We start from the raw sequence: 25,485 nt of genomic DNA on the forward strand, positions 1-25,485 counted from the left end.
TTCAACATGTACGCACAATCAAATTAAGTGCAGGTGGCGCAGTGCTCAAAATGTGCAGTGGTGTGCAACATTTGCAATGATACATATGTACAAGCAGGATATCTCCAGTATTTCAGGAGCACAAAACAAAACATTTCACAGTATGTTCAATGGTTCTTGCTTCCAATTAGATTGAATAACAGACAATCCCTTCAAATGTGTTGACCCTATAGGAAATTTACAAAGATCACCTCAAGACAAAAAAGCAGCATACATTTTTCACATGCTGGGGTATCTGCATCCTCACTTAAAAAGACCATCGATATGTGTACCCTGCTCACGACAACATGGGTGCAGCGGGTAATGTTCCGCACATCTGCAAACACTTGTGCCAATAACAAACTTAATTTGATTGTGTGTATATGTTGAATTACATTTATTTTGGTGAATAAATTAAGTAAAGTGTTTCATGTATAGAGAGAGGTATTTTGATTGCATAAGAAAAAAGTCCCATGGAACCATCCATGTTGTGTGCTTATATTCTGCACCCTGATCTGTTATTGGTAATAAGGATAAGGTTCTGTGTTTTCATTAGAAGATTAAACATTAGCACAGCAGCTTGCATTCCCCCACCCCGCCAGTGCCAAAACAACAGGCAGCCTAGTAGCAGTTACAGGATTTCAAAACATATGACTATGCAGCAAAGAAAAAGGTACACTGGATGGAGAACGACTGACGCTGCAATTCCTGATAAAACAGCGGTGACAGAACTTCACCTGCCACAGGAATGACTAGTGAAACAAATGACAGCCATCACTGGGGAATATGTACAATACAGAGGTGCTGGGAAGAACCTTGCAAACCTGCTCAACACAGTGGAGCCGAAGCCTTGCGCAGAAGAATAGGCACAGGGAGAAGGTGCTGAAGTGAGGGTGTATCAGGAGAGTTAATAGGTTCTGACCAGTGTTGGTGTGGTCCTGCTCATGATCACACTAGGCGTTGGTCTGGGCTGTCAGCAAAAGTCAGCCAACCTGCACTCTGAAGAAAGAAGAAATTAGATTATATGCCGTGTGTGTAACTGAAACTGTATGAACTATATGAAAGGAGTCTTGTGAGATTGAGTGACAGAACGCTCTGCGGTGTGACTTGTTTACATGTTTTACTGCCTGCCGCTGCCCAATTGCATGTACTGCTAGGGTTTCCGCCTAGCTGCTTTTTAGGTCTCACCTACGCAGTGCATGCGCTGTCTCTACAAGACATACTGTGCTCTGGATGTTGCCTTTCATATCGCCCCTCGCAGCCGATTGGTTAAAGTGTGTGTCACTCGGAAAAGCTTGTTTCTTTATGGTTTCATTTACTTATATGTCCCTCCTTCTCTGTTTATTTCCCTCCCCTGGAATAATGCCAGTTTACAGGTATCCTTTCTCTGGAGTATTTTTCCTTTTGTGTTCATGCCCTTTTTGTTGTTGTTGCAGAGTGCAAGTGTTTTTCCTGGCTCCTGGTTCAGCTCTGTGCCCGCTTCAAGGATGCCACACTTTCTATTTCTCTGGTGCTAGCTCTGCCGGGTGGTGGATCTGAAACCAGGCAAGCCATGGGTGCTGGGAGCCGCTGCAGCCACCACCACTGCTGAGGTGCCTCTCTCAGCCCGCCCTCTCTACGAGTAAACTCCTCCAATGGTAGCATTGCTTGAGAGGGTTGGTGGGCAATGCTCTCGTAATGCAAGATTCAATCTCATCCATGTCAATCAGTAAGGTGTTTCATATGTCTTATTTGTCTTTGTTAAGCTTGTGTGGGATGCATGTTTTTTAAGCTTGGTTTTTGGGTTCCTCTATGTCGGGTTTACATTCTGTGATTCTAGGCAAATCACTTAAGCACAGAAAGAGCCGATGTTGGGGCATATCAGCAAGCTGGCGATGAAAAATTATCGCTGCTTTAGCTCCCTTTCCCATAACGCCCACCTTTGCATCTCTAATGAGATGCAAAGTGGGCGTTCCATCCCAAAATAACTGGAGAAATGTCGCTAACCAACATTTCTCCAATTATCAAGGGAATCGCTAACAGGCATAGCCATAAGAAAAGTAGCGCTAACCACAGTTAACGCTACTTTCCTTATGCCTGCTTTCACCCTGCCTTAGCCATTATATCCAATGTAAGGTGGATATAATGGCTAAGTATGCCCTGTCTTATCAGCAAGCTAACGCCAAAATGTGTGAGATTATCGCTGGATTTCCAGCGATAATCTCACTTTTGGCTGTTAGCGCGAGGAATTTTATCGCTTTTGAGATAAGCGTTGCTGATAGCACGCTATCTCAGCGATAAAATTCCACGATAGCCGGCGATAATTATCCTAGCGCTAAGTGAGCTCAGCGATAATTATCGCCGGCCCATGATGATATGCCCCGTTGAGACTTGTAAACCTCCACAGTATTTAGTGTGATTTATTATGTCAGTCCTCCCCTGCACAACCAGACATTTAGATTAATGTTGATTTCTGCAATCTACAGCAATGCAATATTGTGGCATTTTAAATCGTTATTAAACCCGCTACAAATCTGTTTTTCACTAAGCTTGGGTGGGATGCAAGTTTTTGTAAAGCTTATTTTTTGGGTTCCTCAGCATCGGCTTTACATTCTGTGATTGCGGGCAAATCGCTTAGGCACGGGGAGAACTGATGCTTAGACACCGAAACCTTCAAAGTGTTTTAGCGTGATTTATTACGTTGGTCCTCCCCTGTATATCCAGATATTTAGATTTAGGACAATTTCTACAATTTAAAGCAATGCAATATTGCGGCATTTTAAATCGTTGTTAAACCCGCTACAAATCAACGAGCAGGTAGCATATGGTATGTAGAAACAACTCGATAGGTCAGTACTGTTGATGCACTAATCTAAGATGTCTCCTCTGTTCAGTCACTATTTCCTTGTCATCTCTATGATAGTGAACATGAAAAGAGAAGACAGACTACTTTCACCCCTTTCAAATATGGCTACCATGTATATTACATTTCTTAAAGCACAATGATGTGTTAAAGAACTTGTTTACAGTTAAACTACATATCAGTGTAATGATCCGCGTTCCCACGAGAGCGGCACCCAGAGCCTGACCCGGAAGGGTCTGCATACAATGTATCACTCTCTGGCCAGGCATGGTGAGAGGGATTAAATAAACGGGCGAGGGTCGCTCGAGGCTCCTCCGTCCAGACCTGTAAAGCGGAGTGGGTGTCCCTTTTGTAGCTGCTACGCTAGGCCCTAATCAGATGATGTCTGAGGCAAATTCTTGCCTAGCATGTGCAAGGTCTTTTTTCCTGTATGGAATCTCCTTTGAGCGGTTAACAAACCTTTGAAAAAGGTTGGCGTAAACCTTTTTAGTGTTTAGGGTGACTTATTCAAAATGAAGTCTCTTTTGTTGTTGCAGAACTACCATAGTGTAGTAAAAGGATTCTCAGGCCTGTTGGCATCTCTTTTTTTTGGCTATTTGTGCTCCATCTTTAAGGTATTCAATACGGTCAAGTATGTTGAATGTATAGCTTTCAACACGGAGGTAGTTGTAATTTTAAGAATATTTATAAGAGCATTGCATGACTTCCCTTACATGAATGGCAGCTTTATTTAATGTATTTCCAAAATAGTTTGTTTCTGGTTATTTTCCCCTTTTGTAAAACTCATGCAAATGTTATATTTTCCTGGGAAGAGAAGGCTTCAACGTCACTGGACACAGCATGATAGAAAATGCAGCAGGTTTACAGCACAATTAACGTGCCTGTGTAGATTTGTCTTACCAGATGTGAAATCTAATTGACTTTTTCAAGTGGCGAGAAAGTTGAACTTTTAACTAAACCTTTGTTTCAATTTAAATGCCATTTTGTAATTTCAGTTTTTTATTTTTCTGATTGTGTGTATTGTTTACTCGCCGTGCAAATTTAGATATAACTGTCCATTTGTTCTTCTGCCTTCATGATAATGGACCTTTCACATCAGCCGACTTGACATGCAGTGCAGGATAATGGAGTTATATGTGTTAACATGCCATAAATGAAAAAAACAAGATTACCTGGAATGATAGCTTAAAAAGATAAGCTGCAAATAATGTTGGACAGTATTATTACTGACTGCGCCTTTGAAGACCTTATCTGTCCGTCCCTTTTTTCTAATGCCTTACGCATACTAAGTCTTTACACTCATGTTCTATTGTGAATACGCTATTACTCTACTCCTGATTTTCTTTGAACTATGTTCTTACCCCTATGGATAAGTCAGTGGTGTCAAAGAAACAACACTCTATGCCACTGCACTCTATGACACTGAACTCTACTCCACTCTAATCTGCACCACTACACGTTATAACACTGCACTCTACTCTGCACCCCTCCACTCTACCCCACTGTACTGCAGTCTATGCCAATTCACTCTATGCAAATTTACCCTATGCCACTACACTCTACACCACTAAACTCTTTACCACTACACTCTACACCAATACACTCCACGCTGCTCTAATCTACTGTGCACCATTGTACACTATTACATTGCACTCCACCCCTCTCTATTCTACACCTCTGCACTCCAAAATGCACCACTCCACTCTACACCTCTTTACTCTACTATTTACCACTCTACTCTATGCTAATGCACTCTACCCCACTTTACTGTACACAACTGTCCTCTTTATCACTGCACTCTACACATCTCCAGGATAGGCTGCTCCACTGTTCTTTTCACCACTCCACTCTATACCATTCCATGCTACTCTACTCTGCAAAACTACACTCTATAGCATTGTACTCTATGCCAATCCACTCTACTCTTTACCACTCCACTCTATACCACTTCACTGTACTCTAAAACAATCTAATTTACACCACTACACTCCATACTTCGCCACTTTAAGCCGCTCTTTTACAATCTGTGTCACTCTACTACAGTGCATTCTATTCTACTGCAATATACGCAGGGCCACTTTATGGTACTATACTCTACACAGCTTTACTCTACACTACTGCACTCTACATCACATAATGACTATATACATAATTGCCCTGCACATCATGCCACATATTTACACTACACAAATCCACTTCACACCACACCACACAATTACAGAACTAACAATTCCAATCCAATCCACATAATTCCACTCAGACCACATACATCCACTCCATAACACAAGGGTAGAAGAAATTGTCATTTACAACACCAATAGCTCTAACTCAAATAAATGTGAGACCTATTGCATTTTTAATGCTTGTTTTCACTGGCATGACCAGTATTTTCACGTCCTAGTCGGTATAAACATTGGGAAAATAAGCTTAAGCAGGTATTTTTCTCTTTTCAGTAAATACTTAGAGCAGAACATACAAGATTAAACCACTTTAAAAGTGTTCTCAAGAAGCCTTAATAGACAATGCCAAGCTGAAGGATTATGTAAAAAATTAGTTAATTAACATAACTGGACTTGTTTATTGGGTTGCTATAAGTCACCCCCCTAGAAAAATAATAACCAATGTTCTCACAGAAACTATTAAAAAGTTAAAAGAAGTAAATTATGACTATGTATTAAGCAAAAAAATATTTCTATAAGGAAAATAAACGCAACTAGGATGGCAGGAAAAGTATTTTGAACTTGAAATTCTACTTTGATCGAGTCCTAACAATGACTTGTCTCCTGATTTCTGTGTGGATCGGCTTTAATATTTTTCCGACAAAACAGAAGATACAGCAGAATATTGCTACTTTAAGTAAATCGAATTCCTCTGAATAAGGCTCACAAGAAAGCCCACAGTTCGGTTTCATGAGTAAGCACTCAATCTGAACTTCGGGCAAGTTGTTATAGTTGAGGTTTATTATTTTATGTAAATTATCAATCTGACACGTTCTGTGAGAGATCTCTGCCCATTAAATGTAGTTTGGAATTCTGCTAATGAAATTTTGCTAATGAGCTTTTAGCAACCATTACAGAAATTACAAACAGTCCTTTTAGTGTTCCTTAACCAGGTCTGGTGCACTCTTTCTTTAAAAAAGCAGTCACTTGAAGTCATTGACTGTAACATCTGTTCATCCATTTCAAATGTTTTATTTTTACTCAGCTTATTGGAAAAGACAGCCAGAATTTTAGTGTCAAGCGTTCCTTAGTATTCACATTCTCATGCAACATCAGCCCCATTTTAAACCATTTGATGTACAGAACCAGAACGAGGTTTTGCATACTCCATTTTAAACTCCACATTGAACTTTATTAAGGAGATGCTCCAGTTCTTATGCTATAAGATAAATCAGCAACTGCTGATGCCCTGAACCACCCTATTCTACTGTCTATAATTAGGGCTTTGGCGTGGCGTAGGGTCTAACTGGTGACCAGTTTCACGGAAACACACAATCTAGCACAGCGATAGGAAATAAGACATCTGCCTCGATAAATGTTCATCAAAAATCTACCACACTTACTTAATTTTCAGTACAGCCCAGCTCACCTGAGGTATGGAAAAAAAAGGTTCACTTCATTTTAATCGTGAATCTATCATAAAATTGCTGTTCTAGCCCTCTTGTGTTCTAGAACTCTGGTATGAAGCTGCAGTAGAACACAGAAAAAGCAGTTAACCACCTCCTGCTCCTGTGGGAAGTGCATGTTTTACTCAGCATATCAAACTTTTTCCTTTTATTGCTGAAGAGCATATTTGTGACTTGATTGCATTTACCCCCATTTGCATGAGAAGATCATCTGAGAAAACCATTTTCTCTTAAACATGGTTTGTCAAATCCCAAAGGAGGGTCAGCATTTTTCACATAATGAACTCACCTTAGAATGCGCCACAATTCTTAAAATAAGTGTGTCACCCTTAACAAATGATTCATATTGTGACGACAATCTAATAATAACTTTTCCATATGCACATTCTTCGAAGCCTCACATCAAGGCTGTCACTACAATGCATTTAAATGGGGAAAAGGTGGAGCCTTATCACCAAAAGTAATCCACCAGCAGTGCTTCTTGTAAACTTCCACCGAAGTAGTCCCATTAACAAAATACAGCATCTAACAAAGTCTTTTGTGACTCTCACCCAGGATATTAACAGGCTGATTTAGAGTAGCAATATTAACCAATAGGGAGAGCTTGCTCAGTTAAATATTGACTGGGGTGAAGTACAGCCCTTAACTTTGTCTCGAGACCCTATGAATCCATCATGGTCAATACCTAACGTTAAGTGTCCTCCCCTTGGATAATATTGCTTTGTTATTGCACCTTGGCCACTCTGTTGTCATCAAAGGAGCTCTCAGCATTCCAATGTTTCCGGTGCCAAAACAAGTCCTTCTTTCTTAACCCAAATGCAACTGCAAATCCTCAGACACACCTTGGGGTGCAGGGGTGTTAGAACACGCATACCCCTACAAGTGAGAAGAGTAACAAAGTGAGGGAAATCCATAAGAGTTCAGGCACCAAGCACTGGAGAGTTTCTCTCTCTTAAGCTGAGATAGCAAGGATCCTCTTTTAGTGAGGACCACAAGACTTGTGTATCCCAAAGCAAACAAAAGACAGCAAAATGTTTAAACTCCCGGAGTTTCTCAGAAATCCAATGCCAAGAGATCACCCACAAAGCAAATGTAAGTTAATAAAAACATCAGCACATATATATACAGCTCATAGACTCAAAGTCATGCAGATCCATCAATTGAAGCAGTAACATTTTATTGTTGAGCTGTTGCCCTGTTTGGCTACACTTTGAGCACATGATGCAAGCTGGTGTTCTTTTGACTGACAAATGGCAGAGGAGAGATGCTTGCTCATTCGTTTTGTTTTTTTTAAATTTATTATGAAGTGCTAGTTTACTTACTTAAGTTCAAACTATTATAAGCCTTCAGTGGCAAGCAATTAGTTAAAAATGGTGCAAAGGTGCCCATGCTCACTGCTACATTTTCTGCATAGTTACTGCACAGAAGGAAAGAGACTGGGCATACCATAAACTGTAAAAGGGCTGACCGCTTTTTCTTTGCTCAGTTATTATCTCTTTCATGGGTCTAATATTTACTCTGTCATATGATTTTTGCTTTTTAACTAACTAATGTCATTGCTAATTAATTCAAGGTTGTGTTTGAAATAAAAGTTTGCAACCATTTTATCCACATACTTGGGACTGTATATTCTTATTATTTGAGGTTATCCAAGAGGATAGTTTTAATGCTATTTTTTTATTATTATTATTATTTGAAGCATTAGAGTAGAGGCATAGTTTACAAACAGTAAATTCAGCATAAATCCTGTGTTCTGTAGCTTCAGGGAGAGTGTTTGGGGTGTTACACCCCCAAATATATTTTGTGATAAATGGGTAGGTGCAGGTACTTTCAGTTTGATATGGTGCGGTGTCTGTTGGATTTCACCAGATATTTTTACGCATACAGACAAAAATGCTCACACTCTCTCCCTCTCTCTGCTTGGAAATACTTCACAAACGTTGATTATTTCATACAATAATGTGATTTCTGTTACTTAGTACCACTACCAATCCGCATTTCTCTACCTTCCCCTCCCCCTTAAGTCCCTTTGCGTGCCTAACTTGTCTATAACTTATTTTGACATTATGTATTATAGTTAGATGGCTCAATTGCAGACTGTCAAAATTGTTTCCTGTAATGCTAATGGATTACTTAACCCAGGTAAAAGAGCGACCTTCTTAAACTGGGTTACGTCTCTTTCTCCTGAGATTGCGTTTCTACAAGAAACTCATTTTAAATCTGATAATCCTAAAATAGTATTTCCCAAAAGGTATACACAGACATTTTTTTCTTCTGCCAATTTAGCTGTTCGAGGGGTAGGGATTCTAATCGCAAATACACTTAACTGGCAAGTCAAAGAAGTTCAGCGAGATGGGAAAGGTAGATGGCTGTGGGTGAAGGTTAAATTACATGAAACAATGCTGAATTTTGTAAATTATTATGGTCCTATTCAGGATGACATTTCGGCACTTACTCAAATTTACCAATTAGTAATCAGCATGGAAGGTTTTGTAGTTTTGGGTGGTGACTTTAATTTTATCCAGAACTTAGTTCTGGATTCTTCGAATAAAGCAAAGCGTCAACTGAAACCCAAAACTGCAAAGATAATTAGCAGCCTAATAAGAGATTTTTCTTTGGTCGATCCCTGGAGATTAGCTAACCCTACTCTCTCGCAATATACCTGCTATTCGGGCAGATTTAGATCAGCTTCACGATTGGATTATTTTTTAGTCGATAATTCAGCTGATAAGGGGCCGGTAGAAATTGTAACTAATTATTTTTCAGATCACTCCCTAGTCTCTTTTTCTTTATTGTTAAATAAAGGTGTGAAAAACAGACCTAGATGGCAATTTGATAAAACTCTTTTACAAGATATGACTTGGTTAATAGAAACAAGACGGTTTGTAGAGGAGTTTTTTCAAAACAATTTAAACACGTCCCCATTATTTTCGGTATGGGAAGCCTTTAAAGCCACGTTTAGAGGGCATGTTATCTCCTATAAGGCAAGAATTAATAACTCACGGAGATACAAAATTGCCACACTTCAAGCTGCCGTGGAAGAGGCGAGACAAAAAGTAATTCTTCCAGATTCCTCAGTACCCATAATAAAGGCACAGCAAAAGGAGGTAGCCATAGCAATGGAGAATCTGAAAGATTTTTTTTTAATAGAGGAAATTACAGGTAGCAGGGCCTACCAACAAAAATTATACGAGGAGAGCCAGCAGATTGGTAGATTTCTGGCTTGGTCCACAAAATCACAGAGGGCGGCACAATTAATCTCTCAAATTAAAAATCCAGTAACTGGCCATTTAGTTGAGGATAAGCAGGGTATAGGTGAGGTGTTTAGTTCACATTTTGAGCATATTTATGGAGAAACGCAAGGAGTGGATGAGGTAGGTCTTGAGAGATAATTTGATCTATTGGACTTACCTTTGTTATCAGAGCAATCCTCTAACACACTATGTTCGTAAATTGGAATCCCTGAAGCACAGGTAGTATTAAAGAGTATGGTGAATGCCAAAGCTAGTGGAGCAGACGGGATTCCTGTAGAAATTTATAAATTATTTCAGGTAGAACTGCTTCCTTTTTTAGTAGAATTATTTAATGAAATTACGGATGGTATAGATACTCCTAAGAGTTTTAAAGAATCGGTTGCAATAGTTTTTCTTAAAAAGATAAGGACCCTGCCAATCCAAGTTCTTACCGTCCTATCAGTCTGTTAAATACAGATTATACATTTCTTATGAAAATTTGGGCTAAAAGGATTGCTCCCTGTGCACAACAGCTGGTTCATAGTGATCAAAATGGTTTCATTCCTGGACATTTAATGTCATCAAATACTCATTTTTTAATGCACGCCATTGATTATTTTTTTATTAATCAAACCGATGCGGTGATTATGATGATGGATGCTGAAAAAGCTTTTGATTTGGTGGATTGGAGTGCGTTATTTTTTATTTTATCAAAATGTGGTTTTCCACAACAACGTATTAAGATGTTGATTAAAATATATGGAGGTGCAGAAGCTACAATTATGATCAACGGTGTAGTAAATGGCAAAGTTACTATCAAGCGAGGCACCCGTCAGGGATGCCCGTTGTCTCCTCTTTTATTCTCGCTGTTTATCGAACCCCTGGCGCAGAAGATTTGGAAGAACATAAGTATCGTCCCCCATATAGAGGGTTATGACTAAAATCAAGCTTTATGCAGACGATATTATTTTATATCTGAATCCAGGGGTAGATAACTTACAGAACCTACTAGATGAAATTCTAAATTTTACCCAAGTGGGTGGATATAAAGTTAATCATGCAAAAAACGATATTTTGACATTTAATACGACTCCTCTAGATTTTCCACCTACCATCCATCTAATACCCCCGCATCCAATTAGATATTTGAGAATTTATGTTACAAATGATTATGCACAATTATTTTTTATGACTTATGTTAGTTTGCTTACTAAAGTTAAAAAGTTATTGGATAATTGGTCTTTGTTGCAATTATCCTTGGTAGGAAGAGTATCAATGATTAAAATGACGGTACTGCCACTGTTCTTGTTTTTATTCATTAACCTCCCTATGAAAATCCCCAGTTACTATTTTAAGGAGCTGGATCAATTAATAAGGCGGTTTGCATGGAATAATAAACAACCTAGGGTCAGGCTCTCTATACTACAACTTGATGTAATTTCAGGAGGATTGGCACTCCCACATTTTTTAACATATTATCAGGCCTCTTTACTCGATTTGTTTTCTCAACTGGGTAAGGAAAATTCTGTTTTTGACACATTTGTTTTGATACGTATGCTAAATGAAAGTGCCATTGGACTTCCGGCTTTTCTACGCTTGGCAAAACTTCCAAAAAAAACGCGTTATAAGGTTATTTTTACTTTAGCAGATAGAATGCAGCTATTTTTCAAATCTTGGAATATCCCTTTATTCCATGCATATACCCCATTACAGGACGGAGCATCTGGAAGTTTTAAACTTTCCAATCGGCTTTGTCAGCAATGGCAAGAACAGGGATATTTTCAGTTGGGGGATTTTTACAATCTAGATTCTTTAATTACATGGGAGACTGTTTGTCCTCATGCCAATACGCCAAATACTGCACTGGCCGTGAGGTTTGCACAAATATCTAATTTTCTTAAGAATAACTATGCAATTTTAGATGAAACAATAAGACCAATTGTCAGGCATATAGTAAATAAATTGGCAGGAGTTGGCTCCTGGTATCAGATACTTCATCAGAAAGCCAATTCAGAAGAGGTCCTGACAAAAGAGCTGCAGAAAATTCATTTAGAGACAGGATGTAAGTTTAATAATAAAGAGTGGACAAAGTTGAATGACTTAGCAAATAAAGCTCTCAGAGGCGCTAATTTTAAAAGAATGAATTTTTTATCTAGATGGTTATTATACTTTACTCCTCTGAAACTGTCCAAAATGTTTTTAACTTGCCCAAAGAAATTTTTCCACTGTAATAGTGAGGGGGAAGGGGGATGGTTACATATATTCTTTGAATGTAATGATTTACAACATTTCTGGAAAAGGATCTTTGAGGAAATATCTCGGATTTTAACCCTAGAAATGTGTCTGTCAGCTATGTTGGTGTTATTTGGTTCCTCTGCAGAAGTGAAATGTCTCACATAATATATCCACAATATTTTATATTAATTGCTATAGAAGTTGCTAGATCACTCATTTTGCAAAATTGGAGAACCAGCATACAACCTAGCATTGAATATTGGTTTAATAAGCTGACTAAGACTTATAAACTATGCCAAACGCGTGGGAGCGGTAATAAGATTTAGAGCTATTTGGCACTTCTTTGTCCCCTATGGCAGCACGACCCATGTCTGTTAATGTAAAATATAAATGAAAATCATTTGTACATGGCACTTTGCACTTTATTTGTATATAATGCACCTGTCACTTTATTTTGCTTTGGGTGGTTAACCTAAACTTTTAAACTAAGTGGCTTAGCTAAGATCTGGATTGGGGAGGGTGATTTTTTATCAGTGCTGTTTGGAATTTTTAATATGAAATTCCTTTTTTTGAACATGTATGTATTGTTTATTGGTCGGGTTATTTGATATGTAAGATGATGTGTAAAATAATTGCTTTTATTGTTCTCTCCTGCTCTAATAAAAATATAAAAAAAAAAAAAAAGTATTTTGACATTATGTGCCAGCGTGATTGTTGGGAATTCTGAAGCAGAACCCCCCCCCACCCCAGCCCCCTCTCTTACTGCCTAAGCTACACTCCCGCCCGTGTTTTCCATATGTGGGGGTTAGAGGTTCAGCTAGTCGAGTTTCTACAACAAAAATGCTTAAAACTCATAAGAAAATAATACTTCTGTTTGCCGGGGAATAAATATGCAAACAAGATGGCATAGCAAGTTAATTGCCCGATATGGAAAGTGGTGGTCTACAAATGGCAAACTTGAATCCTTGGATGGCTAAATCAGAATTTCATCCTTTTGATATTGATAGTTTGTGTATCATCAAATTGGGCAACAGTAGTACCGACATTTGAAAATGGCAGAATACTGCATTTTTAATGGACGTTTTTATTATGTCCATGTTTTTGTGGTAAACGGTGAGGAATTCTTATTTTTCATATTTCTGTGGCGCAGCTGATATATTTGGGTATTGAATGTATAATGGCCTGTCAAATAGACGTACGTCACACAGTTGTCTCAACTGTCCCTCTTGCCCGGAAAATCAGTAAAAAGGTGCTAATAGAAGGTGAACCTTTTTTCGACAAAAATCGGTTATGTTGCAATGCAGTCTAAATGTTCTGCATAATAGTAGCTATAAATGACGAAACCCCACCAGTAATCGTGTTAAACCGACGCGTTGTTTAGTATTCATGTATACCATACATATGGGGAAACAAAAGAACTTGAGCAAAAACTTAGGAGCTAAAAATTCATGATGTCAAGATATGTGCATTCAAAATCACTCTGAAATGTGTATTAAAGAAGCCAGTGGTGGTTCTGAAGTCTTTCATATATCCCACAGGTGCGCTACCCATCACTGTCAAGGGGTTATTCATATTTTATAACAACGCAGCGAGATGAGTCAAGCGTCAGCTGTCATGCTAAGAAGAGACTGCTGAGCATCAACGCTCTCTCACGCTATGTGGAGTCTGTCTCCTGGCCGGATTTCAAACAGCTATCTTCACCCTGATCCTGAACCCCGAATGCATGGTGGAACTTCAGAAGCATAAAGTAACAGAAGCAAAAAAGCAAAAGCAAAACAAAGGATTATTTTTCCACAGCAGTGAAGGAGGCAACGAGGTATACGCGGATTCACTTCTAATGACTCACCATAATCGCTGTCGTAAAAGACGATGAACTTCTGCCACCGGAGCTCTGTGACGAGCTTCAGCATGACGTCATTGAGGCGCACTGGTGGTCGAGCAGCCAAGGTGTACTCCTCCCCTTCCAGGCTGGGGTTGAAGTGGCAGACAGTCCGCGGGGATCCTCCCATGTGGCGTTGCACGAAGAGGTGGGGGATGTGCATTGCGTCCGTCAAGGACTGCAGGGCGTTTGCTGAGGCACAACCAGTGGACGTCACTAAGGCTAAGATTCCCTGCGTCATCAGGTCACAGGCTGCAAGGAAAGAACAAGGCCAGGGTTACCAGGCAGTCAAGAGTGCAAAAGCCAACCAGCAAATCATACTGAAGGCGCAGGAGAGTCAGATATTGTATTGCAACATTCAGTCAGTGCTTTAAATGGGCTGTCCGGCTACTGAGTACCTGCACTTCTTTCATTTGAAAGGGAGAGTACCGGCACTTCTCCTCAGGAGCAAGCAGGTACTCTAAATAATGAGTACCGGCACTTCTCCTCAGGAGCAAGCAAGTACTCTAAATAATGAGTACCGGCACTTCTCCTCAGGAGCAAGCAGGTACTCTAAATAATGAGTACCGGCACTTCTCCTCAGGAGCAAACAGGTACTCTAAATAATGAGTACCAGCACTTGTATAGTTCCATTTAAAGCACTGAACATTCGGCCACGAATGTGGTCAGTTTGATCCTAGAAATCGTGAAAAAAGTGATCCATGGGACAGCAAGTGCTATGTTTATGAATACGGCATATGTACCATTGCTTAATTTACACTGCGGCTGCAGGTGGCCAGAAATGGCACTTGTTCCATAACTAGACGTTTATTCAGAGAAAGCCGGCAAAAGATATAAAAAGGAGAAAGAAAGGGGACTACATAGTTAGGAAAACTGTGACAGAGGGAAAAATGTGATGATGAAAAAGTACTTGCAAGGGTGAGATCATGAGACAGGAACTATAACAAATGCTTAACAATCTCCTAATACAAAATTAAGGGGCATATTATCAAGAAACGGCGTTAAAATTATCGCCGCTTTAGCGGCAGAAAACTGCTGCTAAAGCGGCGATAATGGGCTTGATAATATGCCCTTGAGAATTTCCATAGAAGCCCATGTTCTGGTGTCAACATGGGCTTCTATGGGAATTCTCTGCGGTATATTATCAAGCCCATTATCGCCGCTTTAGCGGCAGTTTTCTGCCGCTAAAGCTTAATAATATGCCCCTAAATAAGTAAATTCATGACTAGAAAATAGTAAAACTGAAAGTGATGCAAAAGGCTTTGTAAGTGAAAAGGAAAAAAGTAATTATGATGTACAATGGTTTTCTTTCTACATTGACTGCATTTTTAGATTGCGGTTAAGTTGGCAAGGTATTTCAAGCACTTGTACTGAAAAGATTACTTTATTTGGTTCAGAATCTCCACATTATTGGCAATAGAATATCAATTTCTAGGAAAGCTGTGTTTGGGTTCGAGATCCCCAAATAAGAGAAAAATATTCTAGTACAGGGGTCTTCAAACTGAGGGGCGGGGCCTGCTAGGGGGGCCTCAAGTGATCCCAGGAGGTGCCCGAGGCTCTGACCTAAAAGAAGCATTGTGCTGATAACAGTGCTTTGTTTTAAGCTGAAAACAGTAACTCTGTAATGGGCCAACGCTAACATATTTTGCTATTCATATCCAAGCTGGCAGAAGGTGTCAAAAGGGAAGGGACTCCAGATATTCTTCAAACCCCAACCTCCACTTATAATAGTCACACTGTGGATACTTGTATGTGTTAGTAAGGCCTGCCTGATCAGAATAGTATGTTTGGCAATCATGTATATGATTGCATTTTTAAACCAGTAAAAGAACGTAACTGCAGTGTTCAAGTATGTATAGACCTATTTAAACATTGCCAATTTAATACAAATAATTGTGGAAAATTCTGAGGGCTGCCCAATGATTTTTTTTACCTCACTGGTGGTGCGTGGCAGTAAAAAGTTTGAAGACCACTGGTCTAGTAGATCACTTTCCAATAAAGGTCTTCACCTTTGGAGTTCCTATGCTCTTTTGTAGTGTTCCTGATTTCTGACTTAGTAAATGACTGAAATTTCACCTTTGCAGTCTTGCTACAGAGACCTTTAGATGGCCCATCCTGCTAACAGCTATTCCCCCTTTGTCTTACTGTCTGAAAGTAATACACAAGACAAGAAAATGTCAACTTTTTAAATGCTGCAGTTTCAGAATTGTGACTGGCAATCAAACTGTCAAGATAGGTCCTACCTGAGCCAGAACACAAGCAACCTGGGACTGGTTTCACCCTAGTTACGGGCTCTTCAGCCAGGTACAGATTAGTTCCAGTGGCCCAGTGATCATGGGGCTCACGTCTGGGCACACCCCTCCCACTTAGTGCAGTAAATGAAATACACAAAAGGCTGTGCTTAAAATACGTGTAACCACTGGCAGTACCTTGAGGCACAACTCCAACCCATCAATCTTTGGCTCACCATGCACCCGCAGTTTGGACCCAGCTATATGCAAATCAGTCTCAACCCTGCTCCAATAGTAAAAGTCCAACTAGAACTGTCAAGCCAGGTCCTTCCTGATGCAGATCTCAATCCAGCCCAGGACCGGTTTTTCTCAAATTATGGGCTCGTCAGCCGGGTACAACTTGGTTCTAGTGACATAGGGTGCACGCGACCCACATCTGGGCATATGCATCCCATTTAGGGTGACACAATAATTATATTATAACATATGGCATGGTGTGCAAAATAACGATGGATTGGGGTGTGGCCCCAAGTGATTTCAGTGGCTGAGATTAATTCAAACATTCTATCCATCACTGTTTTGCATTCTTACTGTTCCACCCCAAGTGGAGCGGGTATGACCAGACATGGGTCCCAGGCACACTGTGTCACAAGAACCAAGCTATACCCGACTGATAAGCCCATATCAAGGGCGAAACCAGTCCTGGGTTAATTGTGTCCCGTTTCAGGGAGGACCTGGCTTGGCAGTTCAGGTTGGAGTGTTCCTATTGGAGCAGGGTCAAGACAGATGTGCATGTAGCTAGGTCCAAACTGAAGTGGCATGGTGTGTAAAACAGAGATGGATTAGGGTGTGGCCCGAGTGATTATCAGTGGCCGATATTAATTCAAGCATTCCATCCATCACTGTTTTGTATACGTGTCGCCCAACTGAAAACTAGCATTTATTAAATGAAATAAGGTAACTCAATGTTATCCTGTGGGAGAGGCAGGCCTTGCAGTAGTGAAAAATGAATGTGAGTTTTTCACTACCATGACATGTAAATGTTTAAACTACATGTCCAGTTTTTTAGATACAGTGAAACACGCACTATTGGCTGTTTATGGCCTACCCTAGATGAAACATATTTATTAAAAAGGTAGGTCTTGGCCTGGCAAAAGGTTTATTTTGCCAGGTCTAAACTGCGCACACAGGCTTCAATAGCAGGCCCGAGGCATGTTTAAAGGGCCGCTTAAGTGGGTGGCACAATAAGTGCTGCTAGCCCACTAGTTGTATTTGATTTCCAGGCCCTGGGTACATATAATACCACTTTACTAGGTAATTACAAATACATAAATATGCCAATTGGTTAGAAGCCAATTTTGCCATGTTTAAAGGAGAGAGCACAAGCACTTTAGAACTGATTAGCAGTGGAAAGTGTGTAGAGTTCAAGGGCGAGCAAAAATGAAATCATAAAATACAGGAGGCGTGTGGAAAAGGTTTGGGGATGATCCTGCAAAGAGGGCCAAGTCCAACACCAATGATTTACATAAGCATATGTGCATATGTAATTATTAAATACAGACTGGTGGTAAGGCTGGGACAAATTATGTGGGTGCAGGAGGAAACTGTTACAACCCTACATACTGATGTTTGAGTTTACTTGTTGCTGAAGGATGATGCTCTAGAATAGGCAATGAAAAACCCCAGGAAAAAAACAGTTTCTATTTTCATACGTCATTTTCTAAAGGCGGACAAATTTAGAGTATGTGGCTCCACTTATTAAAATTACATTTACTGCCTGCAATTTGTGTCACCCTTTTACAGAATAAGTTATATTATTAAGATTTTATTTTTATCATTTTCTAAAGTCCTGTGCTATGCCTGAAAACAATGAAACAAGCAGACTAATAGATAAATTGATAATGCAATAAAGATACAGATACAGCTCTATGCAGAAGATGCAAACCTACAGAGATGTTTGGATGGAAATATAAATATATAAAAAGATAGTGAGATCAAGAAATAAAAGAAAGATGGATGGATGGATGGATGGTTGGATGGATGATGTCAGACATAGCGTTAGAGTTAGCAAAACAACTAGATAGATAGATAGATAGATAGATAGATAGATAGATAGATAGATAGATAGATAGATAGATAGATAGATAGATAGATAGATAGATAGATAGATAGATAGATAGATAGATAGAAAGATAGAAAGATAGATAGTCTAACATATTCATATGTAATTGCTCTATTTGCTGACATAGATTGACAACTAAAAGGAGGAAACGATGCAATGATAATTTATATGATGAACTGGAAAACAACATCTTTTAATCTTGAGTGGGGAGAAGAAAATCAAAATGAAATCATGTGTAAGAAATTATCATCCCTTTCACGTCTTATGACAAGAAGACAGTGCATAGTAATGAGGACTTGGTGTGCATCACCTTCCTGATTAAATAAATACTATTATTAGTCATTTCAATTTTAAATGTCTCAAATAAATGCCCTCCTTCTGCGCCCCCCAGACTCATACAATAGCAGACGTTTCAAGACAATCTGTATGAAGAGACAGCAAAATCCTGACAGAGTGCAATAATGCAGAATGACAGCACTGCTTCAAATTAAATCAAGCGATAAACAAACCTTGCAAAAATTGGCAAATTGGAAAAGTACATATCAGAATGGATGCACAACTTACTGTATAGTATAGTTCCTCATACCCTAAAAATGGAAACCCATCTGCTATGGCTGAACAGAGAGCGTCTTCGTTGTTCTAGTTGTTCTTATTATTGTTCTTCTGAGTCTAAAACTACTTGTCCCAGAATGCAGTGTATGGTTGGCTAGGAAATAAACAAGGATTGGCTCATGCGGTCATCCAAGAGAAGCAGGCAGCCAGAAGATATATATTGGTATGACATGGTTCCTCGAATCTCCCAAAATGGCACGTTCATCGCGTGCATTACCTAATTCATGAGAAGTGTAATATCACTATCCAACCAATATTTCTTTGAAGCTGTTTGAAACTGTGACTTGCAAGGCAAGCACAGATCCATACTTCAGATTCTCTAGTTTTGAAAAATGGAATCAGCTTCTGATTCCTGTTACTTAGGCTAGTGGAATAGTAGCACATTTGCAAACCCACAATGGCATGTACAAAGGCAGTGCTTAATTTGTAAAAGAAATAAGTGCCAGGGCCCTTGTCAGGAAGCTACTGCAGATTGCACCACCCATTGCACCTGCAAGCACTGCCAGTGACAATACCAACACAATTCCTAACTACCACACTCCTAAAAGTGTGACAAGTCAGACTATACCAGGCCCCCAAAGATACAAGAATGGCTTGGGCGGTGGGTATTAGTCATTTTTCATGTATATTAAATTAATAAACCTCTGTTGTGTTGATCCCTAAATTAGTCAGACAGCGCCACTGTGTGGCAGACTGTCATAAGTGCCGGTGTTGACAACTTAAGTGCCTGTGCTGAGCACCAGAAAACACTGGCTTAAATTTAGCACTGTAGAGAGAAATCTTTTCACGGCAAAGTCCAGTTCTTTATTTTGCTGCCTTACAAAACTGGGTGCAATTTCGATAAGGCGTTCGTTGAATTGTGCCAGCAAGAAGCATAGAACTTGTCTCACAAGATGCTTTCAATTTTGCGGTCTTGGAGACTAAAGCTTTAATACATATTTTAATTCAGTTTGTAAGTGCATATCATAGTGCAACTTTGGGAGTAACTAGCAAGCAGACTCTAGTTATTAATTCCCGAGCTTTTTTGGTGGCTGGAGCAGGAATCCTGTAGGTCACCAATGTGAAGTGCACGACGGCCTCCATATTAAATCCTCATAACTTGTTTTTGTACCAACTCAGCCAGCCCTCTTAGAAGACTGGAAAGGTCAATGGAGGACACAGGAAAAAGTGCTATTTGGAGGTGATTTGTCATAAGAAAGGGTAATTCCATTTTCCTAATTTGTTTCCTCTGTTTCTTTTACTTTGAAACTATCAATGTTCGTGGTCTTATGTAAACATTAATCTACTGAGCAGGTCTCAGCCCCATGTGCTCTGCCAATGTTGTGCCACTATTTTTCCATGCAGATCCTGCTAGTATGACCCTCGCCCTTCTTTGTGTCAGATAACCAGGCTGACAATGGAAGTGTAAAACAGCAATATCTCACACATTATCAGTTAATTGTACCAGCTAAGACTACCCAGAGCAGAGGTGCATTAGGGGCCCGTTGGAACAATATATGCCTACTCTAAAATTATGTTTTGTGACCTGCAAAAACAACAGACAGGGCTAACAGACTGACCTGTCAGTTCCTATTCGTGTGGATTTAGCCCTCTTCTCTAGATTTATTCTCTTGGCAGCTGTTGATGATACCCACATGTCAGCATTAATAAAGCTTCCTCTGCTACACACATTTGAAAACAGATTTTGAATATCTAATTTTTTTCAAATGTGAGAAACAGAAATACTGTACCTTTTTTTTTACTCTGTAAAATAATGCCACTATTCTGAAGAAGCCATTGCATCTTCTAACGCTGACTACTGGAAGCCCGACTGATGATCTAAACGAATCAAAAACTATTCAGCTTTCTTATTAGCCAGCATCAAAAATGCATCATACTAATGATTCAAAGAATGGGAAGTACAACAAATAAAAGGCCTGATTTATAGCTTGGTGGACAGGGTACTCCATAGCAAGCTCCTTATAGCTGGGTCCAAACTGAAGAAGCATGGTGTGCAGTCAGTGGGGATGGGGCAGCCTGGGTTGTCGTCCCTTGTGCAGCGGAGCTGGCAACACTCACAGGGATGGGGCTATGAACCGGGGGACGTGTGAGAGTCTGAAACAGAGACTTTAGACGCTCTAAGTCTGAGAAAGGGGAGAGGGGCGGAGCATCATGGCCGGCTAGTGGTGTTTCAATGGAACTCCTGCCCTAGGCTCCCTAGGTGACCTAATCCCTTCTGAATCCTGGCATTTCGAACGTCAACTCATTGGAAAAATGGCGGTGAAATACCCCCCCAGTAAGCAGAGCAATTCTCAGGGGCCGCTGACCCCGAATCGCTGAGAAAAACCAATTGTAGGAGTTCAGCGAGGCGGCCTGCCCAACTACAAAATGGCGGTGCCCGACCATTGCTTCCAGTAATTTTGAGCCTGACGGAGCTTCAGCGGTGTGGGTTCTGCAACCGGGGGCCCCGTGGCGAGTGGAGCCCCCTTGAGAAAGAAATTACTCGCTGTGCAGAGGCGGAGTGGCGAATCGCGGAGTAAAATCTGATTGAAGGAGTGCAGCGAGGTGGCCTGCCCGACTTCAAAATGGCGGTGCCTGACCTTTGCTTCCAGTAATTTTGAACCCGATGGAGCTTCAGCGGTGTGGGATCTGCAACTGGGGCCCTGTGGCAAGTGGAGCCCCCCTGAGTAAGAAGCTACTCGCTTTGCAGAGGCGGAGTGGCGAATCACGGAGAAAAATCCGATTGAAGGAGTGCAGCGAGGCGGCCTGCCTGACTACAAAACCCTCGTTTCCAGTAATTCTGAGCCCAACGGAACTTCAGCAGTGTGGGATCTGCAACCAGGGCCCCTGTGGCAAGTGGAATTAAACTATAGAAACTCATGCTCCTGCATCGGGAAAAAAGACCAGAAGAAGAGCGTCCCCGCGACGACAACAGCTGCCATAGAGGGGGAGTCGGTTTGTGGCAGAAGGGGTGAGTGCGTTTGTTATTCACCAATAGGGGTGCAGCCCCCCATAAATTCCCAAAATCAGAGGGGAGCTGCAAAGATAAGGGGGATACGCAAAGTTTGACGAGAGGTGTCCCCCCGTGTGACGCCTTGACCCTAAGATGGCGGCGGGAGTGCGCCCCTGGTGAATCTTGACACGAAGATCCCACGGAGGTGTCTTGTGAGGAGGTGGGAAGACTCTGGGGCCCCCGAACACCACATGGGGAAAGAGAAAAATTGACTTGTCCTGAGATGCGGTGCTTCCCAGACCTATCTGCTGCCTCCCCCATATAGCTTTGCCTTTGAGCGCATGGAGTCCGTTTCCCTGGTTCCTCCATGTGTGGTTGCGACTGTGCTCATGATGCCTGTTGCCGCCGGAGCGACCAGCGCCCTTCACCAATTCCATTGGAGCCAACAACACCTCTCTCTTCTAATTGGATTTGGTGATGCACCCCTTTTCTCCCCCTACCTCCAACCGAGACTGAGCAATATGGCTGATGCCCGGTGGAGCTGCCTAGACAGCTATAGAGGAGATCGGCCTTGGTTTACCCCTCAGCTGTCACCTACCAGCCGGACATTGGACACTGTTCTCCACGTCTCTCCGCTGTGTCTCCCTTCCGCTCCCTCCCTCCGACTGCATAACAATGTCTTTTATATGTCGTTGTACCGTGTAACCCTGTAACTGATGTAACTTGTATTTCACTTGTCCTCATGTAACTTGTAACACACTTGTCCTCATGTAAAGCGCTCTGATACCTCCAGGTCTAGCCAGTGCTATATAAAACTCTTCAAATAAATAAATAAATCGCAAACATTGGCCTCCATACTTTCAGTTCGTCCATCTTATTTAAGGTCAGATAGGCCTTAAGCTTTCTGTTTTTGTACCCCAGCTGTCTCTGTCTACAGAAAGCCGGATGGCTTGGCAGATTAGGGGGCATCAGATGAAGGGCAGTTCATTGACCACCCTACATAAGTTGGATGGTGTGATGTTCTGTTTTTTCTGCCTGCCACTGCATGGAAACAGTAAAGGAGAGAAAAAAATAATGACCAGCCATACCCTGGGAAAAACCTCCCCTTTCTCTCTTGCTTTCTCTCTTGCTTATTTATTCTGTCTTTCTCACTCTTTCAGCCTAGCTCTAATGTAGCCTCTCTTTCCTTAAATAGCCCTCACTTGCTCTCATTATTTGTATCCTTCATCTTCTTTCCCTGCCCTCATATCCTTTTATACCCCTCTCGCCACTTACTTTTCCATGGTTAATATCTATTCCTTCCCTACACGATCACCTCTCCCCCTCCAATGTTTCAGTGTTTACATTTAGACCCCTCTCTTTTTATTCAATTCCTTTTCACTTTTCACTTGTCACTGTCTCCACTTATTTCTCACTTTTGTCATACCTCCCATTCCTCTCTCAGCCCCTTTCTCTTGGAACAGTTTTTCATTATTCCTCATCAACTCTCTAACTTATGTATATTCCTTAATATCGTTCTTCCCACCATCACGTTCTTCATTTCTATTAGTCGCTCTGCTCTCTTTACTCTTTTTCCATCTTAATATATGGATTTATCATTTTCATTTGTCAACAGATACCTTTTTTCTTGAACCTTCTTTCTAGAGCTGAAAGGGTTGAGTGCTGTTACTGTATCCTGATGTAGCATTCTTTAAACAATCTTAATTTTTTAATAAATTGATGAAGGGTTGAGGCGTCACTGATAGTAATGGGATATATTTCAAGATACCAAGGGGCAGATTTACAATAACTGGTGCACCCTGCATATCAGCAGGGATGCGCCAGTTATTGTGCGTCACGGCTCCGCCTCCATGGATGCGCCACATTTACAATGCGGCGCACCATGGGGCAAAAATGGACAGATGCGAATGGACAGATGCGAATTGCTGGAGTTGCGTCGCAAACGCGATGCAGCTCCAGCAAGGCTCGGGGTGCCCTACCTTTAAAATGCTGCGTCAATCCTTACGCCTGCTTCAAGCAGGCGCAGGGTTTTGATGCAGCATGGCCTTAAAAGTGGCTGAGTGAATTCTACTGGATTTCACTCAGCCACCTTTAGGAGGCGTTCCTGCGCCGGAACGCCCCCCTCCCCCGCGCCGGAGCGCCTACATGTGGTGCAGGGCTTTACAACGTGACGCATCTCCCAGATGAGTCACGTTGTAAGTACCATGGCGCTGGCTTTGCGCCACCGCTGGGTCACAAAAGTGACGCAACGGCAGCGTAAAAGAGGCGCAAGGGGCTTGTAAATCTGCCCCCAAGAGCATAGGTGAAGAAGGCAGCTTGTCTTTTTTTTGTTGCTCTTATTCGTGTCCACTCTGATGGTGTCCCAGCCATTAGGCCAGTTCCCAATTTTCGTGTTATGTAAAATGTCTCCTAAAACTGCCCCTCCTTGTGTACTTTCGGGCACGAATTATGCCTTTATGCCCAATTTTCATTTACAGCGACCATACGTTTGCTCACTTTCTTCTGTCCAAACCGCTGTTAACCCAAGTGAGTTAGAATTCTTTTTTGTACCAGATTTATTTCTCCTCTTCGCGCATCCTCGCTTCTCTTTCAATGGCCGTCTCACTACTCAGCGTGTATCCTTAACTTTATTTTTCTGGAATCCTTTCTCTCCTACCTCAGAGCAAAAGCAAGAATCCTTCTTTCTAAAATACAACCCAAGGTGTTTCTATTTGTGATCAAGGTGCGGAGGGAGCTCAGCGTCTTGCAAAAAGATAACATCTTTCAGCTTTAAAGTGGCAGAGCGCTGCTGAACTGATTAAGTCCCCCAGGAACCGTTTGCCAACAATCACAGCACACATCTGTGCTCTAATATATTCAGCCATGTGTATATTTCATAAAAAATGCAATAAAACAACAAAGACAGTCAGACTCTGTAAGCACAGTCTATAAAACCAAGCCGAGCAGCCAATACCGTTTAAACCATAGGTCAATAAATATTTCCCAGCTTTCCAATGCCGAGCACTGCCGAGAGCTGTTTATCGTCCCTGGTGTATTAATTTACAGAGGGAAATACCTGGACAGTACACAAGTGCAAGAGTCCTGAAACCAGGGCAGAAAAAGGGCAGGAAAAGCGGCAAAAACTGAAAAACACAGGGGTAATACAGCATTTGGCAATTAATGCAAAAATACCCATGATTCTGTGATAATGTGACACGTGTTCTTAGGTTTTGCTCTGCCACAGACAGTATTGTATACAATGATACACTGTCAGCTCATGATTAGATGACTTTCTTGTCAATCTCGGTTCCCTGCTTTTTATTGGTGGCAGTCCTCCCTTTTCTATTTTAATTCCCCATCTGCGGCAAAACTTGGTTACCCTGGCTTTTAGCTAGGCTGTAGCTTTGCACTGATGACGCCATAGAACTTCTTTACTATTTTTTAATTTCATTACTTGTTTAGCACTCTATGTGCTCTTGATTTTCAGAGCGTTCTCCCAACGTCCTTCGGTGGCACGACGGGCACCATATGGTGGCTTTGGAGATGCCCTGCGCGTTCTCCTTAGCATTTACTCCCCCTCTTGATGCTCATTCGCTGGGTGCCAAGTGCTGAATGGCAGCCTTGGTGTTGCCCTGGACGTACTCTTTAGCCTGCCCCCGTCTCCTGGTTCTTTTTAACTGCATGCCTTGTGGCGATGGCAGCCTTGGCGATGCCCGAGATGTTGTCCCATTGAACAGTCCAGTGCTTCTTCTCTCTGTAGTGGTAGCGCTACTGCCA

The 25,485-nt window shown here is 41.2% G+C and overlaps 1 protein-coding gene across 3 annotated transcripts in view; it reads right to left on the bottom strand.

Annotated features, from left to right (window-relative positions):
- Positions 1 to 25,485, bottom strand: part of GRID1 (glutamate ionotropic receptor delta type subunit 1) — a 2,258,979-nt gene that overhangs the window by 1,596,180 nt on the left and 637,314 nt on the right. For all 3 annotated transcript variants that reach the window (XM_085615050.1, XM_085615049.1, XM_085615053.1), the window contains exon 3: positions 13,800 to 14,084. In XM_085615050.1, coding sequence (XP_085471176.1) covers positions 13,800 to 14,084 — 285 coding nt within the window. The remainder of the gene's footprint in view (positions 1 to 13,799; positions 14,085 to 25,485) is intronic.

Source organism: Triturus cristatus, chromosome 1_2 (assembly GCF_964204655.1).
Source record: "Triturus cristatus chromosome 1_2, aTriCri1.1, whole genome shotgun sequence".
NCBI classification, from domain to species: domain Eukaryota; kingdom Metazoa; phylum Chordata; class Amphibia; order Caudata; family Salamandridae; genus Triturus; species Triturus cristatus.